This window comes from Giraffa tippelskirchi, chromosome 2 (assembly GCF_054371585.1).
Source record: "Giraffa tippelskirchi isolate mGirTip1 chromosome 2, T2T-mGirTip1v1.2.pri, whole genome shotgun sequence".
In the NCBI taxonomy this organism is placed as follows: Eukaryota; Metazoa; Chordata; class Mammalia; order Artiodactyla; family Giraffidae; genus Giraffa; species Giraffa tippelskirchi.
The window spans coordinates 229,933,215-229,943,818 of record NC_137276.1 but is presented as its reverse complement, the minus strand read 5'-3'; the positions used below and the strand labels follow the sequence as shown (position 1 = coordinate 229,943,818).

Sequence of the window (10,604 nt, the reverse complement as noted above, 5' to 3'; positions counted from 1 at the left end):
GTTGAATTATGACCTAAGACCAGTAGCAGCTGCGGATAACTCCGGGGAAGTGGGTGGAGAGCTGGGGTCTGGGAGTTGGGGGCTCATTAACACTCACTTCTTAAATTAGCAACTCCTGCTAGCAGGAGTTTAAATATAGCAACCTAATGGTTTCTAAAGTTAGCAGTCCTTGCTCTCCATAAATATTTAGAAGTCCAATAAACTCCGGGTCCCCCTCCCTAGACCAGTGGGGTCAGCAGGCTTAGGTTTTATGCCACATTCTTTAGGCTCAGGATACTGAGTGATTGACCTTGACAAGCAAGAGCCTGGAGGAGCCTCAGAAGGTTCGGGATCAGGGACAAGCAGTGCAGCCACCGGGCTGGAGGTGGCCTCGGGGGGGTGACTGGAAGGATCTCCGAGGCCATTTGGAGAAGTCCTCAGCCTCCGGACTCCCTGGAGGAATTGATCGTCCTGGTTTGCTTGGGACTGTCCCGATTTCAACACTGAAAGTCCCCCCACCCTGGCCACCCGAACCACTGTAGAAAGATGTCTTCGGACGGGGCAGGGAGATTCAGCTACCGAGGATATACTCGTAACACCACTGCTAGCAGTCACTCTAACCTCAGTCCTGCTGAATTCAAAAAGGAGGAAGTAAACCAGGGGAAATTCTAGCCAGGCCAGAAAATGAACTTTCACTCCTGCACCCAGGTCCCCTGTGTGGAAAACAGGGCAGGGAACAGCTGCTGTTCCACTCATCGGCTCTGACCCCCCATATCAGAGTGGCCCCCTCTGCAGACCCAGCTGCTTTCCTGGCAGTGACCCTGGGAAAGCTGGCCCCCACCCTTCCCTGGGCAGCAGGGACTGTGGGGCTCTCCCCCACCCCCCATCCCGCCACTGCAAACCCAGCCTCTGCACAGAGTGGGCACTTGCTGAATGGAGGGAAGAAGGCTTCCGAAGGAAAGCCAGCCCCATAACCAGGGGGGTGTGGTCGATCAGCTTGAGGCATGAGTGAAGAACAGGAGGGTCCTGGGCAAGCAGTCATTTATTTTCATTTTATTATTTAAAACATTTTCTTTTGTACTGAGGGATAGCCGATTAACAGACAATGTTGTGGCAGTTTCAGGTGAACAGTGAAGGGACTCAGCCATACATAGACATGTATCCATGCTCCCCCAAACTCCCCTCCCATCCAGGCTGCCATATAACACTGAGCAGAGTTCCCTGTGCTACAGTGTATGACCTTGTTGGTTCTCCATTTTAAATATAACAATGTGCACATGTCAATCAGAAAACGCCCTAACTATCCCTTCCCCCAGTCCTTCCCTCTGGAAACCGTACATTTGTTCTCTAATTCAGTGAGTCTTATTCTGTTTTTAAAAAAAGTTCATTTGTATCATTCCTTTTTAGATTCGACATATAAGGGATGTCATACGATATTTCTCCTCTGTCTGACTTCTCTCAGTATGACAGTCTCTAGGTCCATCCAAGTTGCTGCAAACTGCATTATTTCATTCTTTTTAACAGCTGACTAATATTCTGTTATATGTATATATATATATATATATATATATATATATATTACATCTTCTCTATCCATTCCTCTGTCGATGAACATTTAGGCTACTTCCCTGTCTTGGCTATTGTAAGAAGTACTGCAATCAACATTGCATGTATCCTTTGGGATCATGTTTTTCTCTGGATATATGCCCATGAGTGGGATGGCAAGGTCTTGTGGTAGTTCTATTTGTAGTTCTTTAAGGAACATCTCCATAGTGGCTGCACAAATTTACACTCCCACCAACCGTGTAGGACGGTTTCCTTCTCTCCACACCCTCTCCAGCATTTATTGCAAACAGTCGTTTTTAACATCAGCAAAACCCCCAGCCTTGTTCCCGTACCCCAACCCCTCCAGGACAGACCTAAGATTACTTCCAACAATGCTAAGACATGTAGGCATAGCTTGTTTAAAATTAATTTTTACTGGAGTATAGTGGGCTTTACAATGTTACGTTAGTTTCTACTGGACAGCAAAATGAACCAGCTTTACATATACATATAGCCCCTCTTTTTTGGATTTCCTTCCCACTTAGATCAGCACAGTGCATTAAGCAGAGTTCCCTGTGTTATACAGTATGTTCTCATTATTTTCTATTTTATGCATAGTATCAATAGTGTATGTGTCCAGCCCCATCTCCCAGTTCCTCCCACCTCTAGGCATAGATTTTTAAATCCAGCAAGATTATCGTCGAGGTCACCAGAGGAAGCATCACCTGTTACTAACCCAATCCTGCATCATGATTTAGTGGGAGGATTTCTTTACGACAGACCCAGGATTAAAGCCAAGAGGCCCTGGGGAACCCCAAAGACAGTTCGCAGGAGGAATTGCCTTGGGAGACTCCCTCTCAGCCCACTTTTGCTCCCTGCTTCCTTTCTGCGCTTAATTGCAGAAAACTGCCCTGAGAAAGAAGGAAGATGGTGGTGGGGGCGGGGTGGGGGGCGGGGGTTGCCTTCTGAATTCTCACCAGTTTGGGTTGCTGAAGTGACTTGTCACCAGCTGAGACCCTTCCCTTTTCCTCCCTTCAGAATCAGAAGACACTTGGGGGCCATGAAGTCCAGCCCCTCGTTGCTGGGTTTTTTTTAATGGTTTATTTGTTTTATTTATTTTTAATTGGAGGATAATTGCTTTACAACGTTGTGTTGGTTTCTGCCGTACATCAGCGTGAATCAGCCACAGATATACATATGTCCCCTCTCTCTTGAACCTGCCTCCCACCCCCACCCCCTCCCAGCCCTTGAGGTTGTCACAGCAGCTCCCTCATTTTAAAGACAGGCCCCAGAGGGTGGGGGTGGCCCTGCACCCAGGACTCCTGATTCTCTTCTTTTGTCCTGACCCTGCTCCCGGCAGGAGAGAGGAGCCGGGGTGTCCACTCGGATGGTTCCACTCTCCCTCCCTTCCTTCCTTCTTCCCTCCTTCTTTCCATCCTCTCTTCTCCCTCCCCCGCCCCGTCTCACTCCTTCTTCCGTTCCAGTATTTCCTGCATATCCTCTACATGCCTGCCACTACTTACTACACATGTGCTGGGTCCTTGCCCCCAAGAAGGGTTTGAGATTTTGCTGTGGTTAGCACATTTGGGGGGCTTCCCAGGTGACGCTAGTGGTAAAAAAAAAAAAAAACACCAAAAACCCACCTGCCAATGCAGGAAACATCAGAGGCTCCATTTCGATCCCCGGGTGAGGACAGTCCCCTGGAGGAGAGCTTAACAACCCACTCCAGTTTTCTTACCTGGAGAATCCCATGGACAGAGGAGCCTGGTGGACTACAGTGCCTGAGGTCACAAAGAGTCAGACGGGACTGAAGCGACTTAGCACGCATGCATGCATGCACGCCCAAGTGACCCAGATGCAAACCCTCTAACAGGCAGTTCTAGGATGGTCTTGAAGTGAAAACAGAAGAAAACTAAGGGATTGAGCATTTGGCAACACAAGGAATTAATTTAATGAAAATTGATTTCCTAATGAAGATGAAATGGCTCTGCACGCCCCCATCCTGAATCTGAAAGCCAGGTAGCAGCCTCTGTCTATAACAAGCCCAGCCCTCCTCAGAGTGGTGTCGGGAGAGGTGCCCTGCCTGGAGGGGAGGGTCGTTGGTTTATGGTCTTGGCCGCAGCACCTAAGAAGCTGATGCCTTGGCTGTTCCTGTCCCCTGGTATCAGGGGATGATCTCTAAGGTCATACCTGGGATTCTGCAAGGCAGCATCTGACCTGCCCAGGGTGTTAAACCCCTCCCTTCCCAAGCACACAGGGAAGCCTCCCACTTTCAGAAAATGTTTCATCCGGACAGGCAGACTAAGTTATTTTCTAAGTCATAAGCAGCACAGCTTACGAGTCCATTTGTTAACAATGATCAGTCCATTTGTTGATTTAGCAACCGTCATGCCCAACCCTTTGTGACCCCGTGGACTGTAGCTCACCAGGCTCCTCTGTCCATGGGATGCTGCAAACAAGAATACTGGAGTGGGTGGCCATGCCTCCTCCAGGGGATCTTCCTGACCCAGAGATCGAACCTGGGTCTCCTGCACTGCGGGCAAGTTCTTGACCCTCTGAGCCACTGGGGTATCCCTAACAGCCTCAGTGGATCAAACAGAACAAAGTGGGAGTCTGCAGCAGCAGAGTCTGAGGGCAGACATAAAGCAGAACTTCCTGTGTGCAACTCGTAAGCACTGAAACAAGTGGGGGCCCTGGGGTCCTTGGAAAGCTCAGGGCGGCCCCATGACCCTCGCTCCTTCTAGCTCTGGCCTTCCAGGGAAGCTTAGAGGAAGCAGCTCTTCTTGCACCCAATCAAGTCTCAGAAGCTATTTTTTTTTTTTTAATATGTTAATCTTGGTACCAACGGCCTATGGAAATCTGGCTTTCGGGGGCAGAAATGGCATGCCTGGAGATAATCTTTAACCAGTTTCCTGTCTCCCCACCCCGCCTCCCGGCTTCAATAGGACTCCAGCGGGCGCCCGAGTGAGCGGGCAGCCGCCGGCGAGGCCATGGCCAGCACCGCGGTGCAGCTCCTGGGCTTCCTGCTTTGCTTCCTGGGCCTGGTGGGCACGCTCATCACCACCGTCCTGCCGCACTGGCGCCGCACGGCGCACGTGGGCACCAACATCCTGACGGCCGTGTCCTACCTGAAGGGGCTGTGGATGGAGTGCGTGTGGCACAGCACGGGCATCTACCAGTGCCAGATCTACCGCTCGCTGCTGGCATTGCCCCGCGACCTGCAGGCGGCGCGCGCGCTCATGGTGGTGTCCTGCCTGCTGTCGGGCGCCGCGTGCGCCAGCGCCGTGGTGGGCATGCAGTGCACGCGCTGCGCCAAGGGCACCCCGGCCAAGACCGCGTGCGCTGCGCTGGGCGGCGCGCTCTTCCTGCTAGCCGGCCTGCTCTGCCTGGTGGCCGTCTCCTGGACCACCCACGACGTGGTGCAGAACTTCTACAACCCGCTGCTGCCCAGCGGCATGAAGTTCGAGATCGGGCAGGCCCTCTACCTCGGCTTCATCGCCTCGTCCCTGTCGCTCATCGGCGGCACTCTGCTCTGCCTGGCCTGCCAGGAGGAGGCGCCCACCCGGGCCCCGCCACGGGCCGCCACGAACCGCGCCGGGGCCCCCGCGCCCGCCTACCGGCCCCCCGACGCCTACAAGGACAATCGGGCCCCCTCGGCCGTCTCGGCCTCGCACAGCGGGTATAGGCTGAATGACTATGTGTGAGTCCCCCCCTGGGGGTGGGGGTGGCCTGTCCTCCCCCCCACCCCACTCCCCGTCGTCCGGAGGGCCCCCCCCTCCCCACACCCCCGGAGAGGCTGAGAGGACCTAGCCTGCCCCACTGATGGATTCAAGGCCCACCTTCACCAGCTTTACTTCTGGACTGCTTTCCTGTCCAAAGGCATCAGACTGAACGACTATGTGTGAGTACCCCCCTGGGGTGGGGGGGCCTATCTCCCCACCCCTCGTGGTCTAGAGCGACCCCCACCGCTGGAGAAGCTGCGAGGACCTAGCCTGCCCACCGATGGATTCAAGGCCCCCCTGCACCAGGTTTACTGGACTGCTTTCCTGTCCAAAGGCAGCAGGCTGAAGGACTATGTGTGAGTCCCTGGGGGCCTGTCTCCCCCCCTACCCCCTGTCAGCGGGACCACCCCCACCCCCCAAGAGGCTGCAAGGACCTAGCCTGCCCACCGATGGATTCAACCCCACCCCCAACCCCAGCACCTGGTTTACTTCTGGACTACTCTGGTGTCCAAAGGCATCATGTGAACCTGAGGAAAGGGGCTTAGAACCGCAGGGAAAGGGGGAAATAAGAAGAGGAGAAAAGCTCTCCATACCAAAGGCTTAAAAGTAATCCTTGCTGGTTTTGTATTTATTCTATGTATTTATGTGGTGGTTTAATGACAGCTGAATAAAAAAGCGACTTGGGAGTTTGGTCAGTGGGGTTTGTTTTGCAATCCAGGAAGAAAGCTTTTGGATGCAATTGTCTCTGAAATGGACAATATCCATGTCTGTTTCCAGGCTGTTATTCTGTCTGCTGAGATGCTGGTAACCATGGTCAGACCACTTCCAGGCTCCGCCCAAGGCAGGACGGGAAAGCCAAGGAGGGCTGGGCTGGTGTTCATCCCAAAGATGCCCGAGAGACATCACCAGAAACTGCCACCTTGTCCTGGCTTGAGAGGCCCGTCAGGAAGTCCAGGGCTATTTTGGAAAAAAAAAAAAAAAAAGAGTAATTGCCATAAACTGCAGAAGAAGGGCAATGTCATTTTCTACCCTTGCACAGTAGGGCCCCACTAGTAAGGCAGCAAAAGTCAGAAGGAAAAAAAGACCGAGTGGAAGGTGCCTGGCTTTCCAGGCATTGGCAGGAGGCCGAGGTAGGAAGGCTGCTCACCCCCAGAGCAGGACGTCACGGGCTTCTTTTCTGGGGACAGAAGTGTGATGGCGGCTGCTTTCACAACAGACACGGGCGCCTACTGAGGCTCTTCCAGCTGGAAAGAACTGCTGGAAGGGCCAGGTGAAGGCTGACTGCCTTAAGGACCCTGACTCTGGCTGTGATCTAAACCACACACACACACACACACACACACACACACACACAAACACACACCTGCTGTTACCCCATTAGCCAGGGAGCTTGTGTCTGTTGTTTGCCCGTGATGTGCCCCAAAGGCACCCTGCTCCAGCCTCTGTTTCAGCCTCAAACTGTGATTCGGAAGAAAGCACCCTGTCCAGGGGAAGGGCTGTTGTTGTTGTTGAGTCACTCAGTCATGTCCAGCTCTTCGCAACCCCATGGAACAGCTGAGTCTGAGGGTTGTCCCATGAAGCCCCTCTATTCTCAAGGGGTCTTGGAAGAAGACCACCAGGGCTCCAGCTGTCACTGTTTGCAGGGAAGAGAGTCACAGAGGGTCAGCGTGAGCATGGGGCCAGGTGGCCAGGCTTGCTGGCCTGGCCTGGTGAGTCCCTGGCCTGGGGACCAGGGGGTGGGAGGGGAGGCCCCCCGGCCAGAATCAGGAGGCCAGACAGGCCCAGCCCTGCCGCTCTGGATCCAGCAAGGCTGGAGTTTGCCCGATGCTCCCCTGACTTCGCACTTCCTCCTGACCCGGTCGTCGGGGTCACCGAGAGGGTCACAAGAAGCCCAGTTGCCATGTGCTTCCCCACAGGCAGAGGCTCCCACCAGGAAAATGTGTGCACCCAGCTACCCTCTTCTGATTCCTTTAAGCCTCACCAGCTACACCTAATAAGCTGCACCACTGATGAGGTCTCACAACAGGAAAACCTCCTAGCAACATGAAAAAGTCCAACACAGACACATTTCTTTTCTATTTTGTGCTGACCTCTAGACCCCAGGTAACAGGGGCCATTTCCTGTTAGGAAGGAGAGGGTACCATACATTTTAGCCTCTATCTAACCCTGGAGATGCAGAAGACACAGGAGCCTTGGGCTTGATCCCATCTGGGGAAGTTCCTCTGGAGGAGGAAATGGTGACCCACTCCAGTATTTTTGCCTGGAGAATCTCATGGACAGAGGAACCTCATGGACTGCAGTCCATGGAGTCGAGAAGAGTCAGATGTGACTGAGCATGCATGCCCGCAATCCTGGAGAAGCTAAAAGGGGCTGGGATATGCTATCCTATTTAGGTCAGGGATTTTGATCAGAAAGATTATCACATATTTATGATAAAACAAGCAATTTCTACTCTTCAAATTATATCTGAATCAATAAAGAAGAGAAACAAAATCTCCTTAAAATAAAATGATATTCTTCAGTTCTTACTTGATGATCACAGTCTAGAATGTGTTTAGTGAAGTTGTTCTAGTTAACAGATCAATTACAAATTTAAAGATAAAAATAGCTTTTTAAAATTTGAAATATATTTATAATGTGTTAGCTTCAGGTGTACAGCAAAGTGATTGAGTTATTTATTTTTTCAGAATATTTTCCATTAAAAGTTATTATAAGATATTGAGTATATTTCCCTGTGCTATACAGTCGATCTCTGTTGCTTCTCTACTTTATGTATAGTAATTTGTATCTGTTAATTCTATACTCTTAATCTGTCCCTTTCCCGCCTTTGGTAACCATAGATTTGTTTTCCATGTCTGTGAGTCTGTTTCTGTTTTGTATATAGATTTGGTTGTATCACTTTATAGATTCCACATATAAGTAATATCATATTTGTCTTTGTCTGACTTACTTCACCTAGTATGATAATCTCTAGGTCCATCCCTGTTGCCCCAAATGGCAATATTCCACTCTAAAATAGCTTTTACCAAACTCTTTCTCTGAATTCTGTTGTTCCTCAGGTAAAATATGTTTCTCTCTTCTTATCAGGTGAAAGACTAATAATAATCATGATTACAATTTATTAAGCACTTACTATGTTCCAGACATACCTTTTATTTACTAATTTGGTCCAAAGAGATACATGAGAACCCAATGAATAAATACTATTTTAACCCCATTTTACAAAAGAGGACATCAAAGTGCATAGAGATTAAGTTATTTGCCCAGGGTAACAGGGATAGTGAGCAAAAGACCCAGGATTCGAACCCCAGACAGGTAAGCAGAGAGCACACACACTAATTCAAGTAGAAATGTGTGTGTGTGTGTGTGTGTGTGTGTGTGTGTGTGTGTGCTCAGTCATGTCTAACTCTTTGCAACCCCATGGACTGTCACCTGCCAGGCTATGGAAGGCTCCCTGGACCTCCTCTGTCCGTGGAATTTTCCAGGCAAGAATACTGGAGTGGGTTACCATTTCTTACTCCAGAATCTTCCTGACCCCGGTTTCAAACCTAGTTCTCTTGCCTCTCCTGCACTGGCGGGTAGATTCTTTACCACTCTGCCTCCTAGGAAGCCCACAAGCATGACCCGTAGCCTAATTACTTTCACATTCAGACTATTTCCGAACAGGTGAATCGTTTCATGACCATATTTAGTTCTTTCCAGAACCATCACTCCACAAAGCTTCTGTGAACTGGGTTCTGGCTGGATTCGATGCAACGCTGTAGGGGACCCATAGGTCCAAGCCTGAGTCCTCACAGAAAGCAGGAAGCGACCCACACCTGACTCGCCTACAGCGGGCGCACCAGTGAAGACCTCCAGCCCCTCCTTCATGTAAGTGTGTGAGAACGCTGCTCCCAGTTCCCTCTGCCCTCTTGCTTTCATTCACGCCGAAGACAAGACCTCAGGTCCTGTGATTCCCCTTTCTTGTCACATGACAACCACCAGGGCCATCCTGCGAATACCTGTTTCTGCCCATAACCAAGGCTGTTTTGTCTGAAGTATGGTCTCCTTTCGAGGTACAACACATAATCCCAAACTTCAGAATGAAAAGGAAACATGAGCCAGACTCTGATGTTTTCCAGGAAACTGTTGCTATGAATGTAAATTACCCTGTGACCCTCATGGGATAAGGAAGGCTAGATGTCTCTGCTTCCCTAAATCAAATCAAATTTGGCTCCCATCCAGAGAGGTCTGAACCCTGCCACGTCTCCTTGTTCCCTCCCCTGCATTTGGGAGGCTCAGGACTCCAGCTTTCCTGGAGGCCCTGGACTTGGAGGAGGGGTGAGGCTCATGCTTAAGTCCTTGGGGTTGCCTAGTTACCTGCTGACTGCCAGGTGCTGAAGCCTTCACAATCAAGAGCCGGCAATGCTGCTCTGGGGTCACAGCTCATCCATCCTCAGCCACTACATAGCCCCTTCCTGGCCCTTCTGTGTGAAGGAGCACAGGAATCGTCTACCCCAAGGAACACTAGACCCAGGCCCAGTCTCCGGGAATCCACTTCCTGAAATGGATCCACGCCCCTCCTATACTCAAAGAACCAAGATGTCCTCCTTCTTGGATAAGACACCCTAGTTGCTTCACTTCAGTTCAGTTCAGTCGCTCAGTCGTGTCCGACTCTCTGCGACCCCATGAATTGCAGCACGCCAGGCCTCTCTGTCCATCACCAACTCCTGGAGTCTACCCAAACCCATGTTCATCGAGTCGGTGATGCCATCCAACCATCTCATCCTCTGTCGTCCCCTTCTCCTCCTGCCCCCAATCCTACTCAGCATTAGGGTCTTTTCCAATGAGTCAACCCTTCGCATGAGGTGGCCAAAGTATTGGAGCTTCAGCTTCAACATCAGACCCTCCAATGAACACCCAGGATTGATCTCTTTTAGGATGGATTGATTGGATCTCCTTGCAGTCCAAGGGACTCTCAAGAGTCTTCTCCAACACCACAGTCCAAAAGCATCAATTCTGCGGCACTCAGCTTTCTTCACCGTCCAACTCTCACATCCATACATGACCACTGGAAAAACCATAGCCTTGACTAGACGGACTTTTGTTGGCAAAGTAATGTCTCTGCTTTTAAACATGCTATCTAGGTTGGCCATAACCTTCCTTCAAAGGAGTAAGCATCTTTTAATTTCATGGCTGCAATCACCATTAGCAGTGATTCTGGAGCCCAAAAAAGTAAAGTCTGACACTGTTTCCACTGTTTCCCCATCTATTTCCCATGGAGTGATGAGACCAGATGCCATGATCTTAGTTTTCTGAACGTTGAGCTTTAAGCCAACTTTTTCACTCTCCTCCTTCACCTTCATCAAGAGGCTTTTT

General features: G+C 50.6%; 1 protein-coding gene across 1 annotated transcript; it reads left to right on the top strand.

The window, feature by feature from the left end:
• Positions 1-3,981: 3,981 nt before the first annotated feature.
• On the top strand, positions 3,982-5,932 carry CLDN14 (claudin 14). The gene has a single exon (XM_081573078.1). The coding sequence runs from the start codon at positions 4,515-4,517 to the stop codon at positions 5,226-5,228; it is 714 nt and encodes a 237-aa protein (XP_081429204.1). The 5' UTR covers positions 3,982-4,514; the 3' UTR covers positions 5,229-5,932.
• The last annotated feature ends 4,672 nt before the right edge of the window (positions 5,933-10,604 follow it).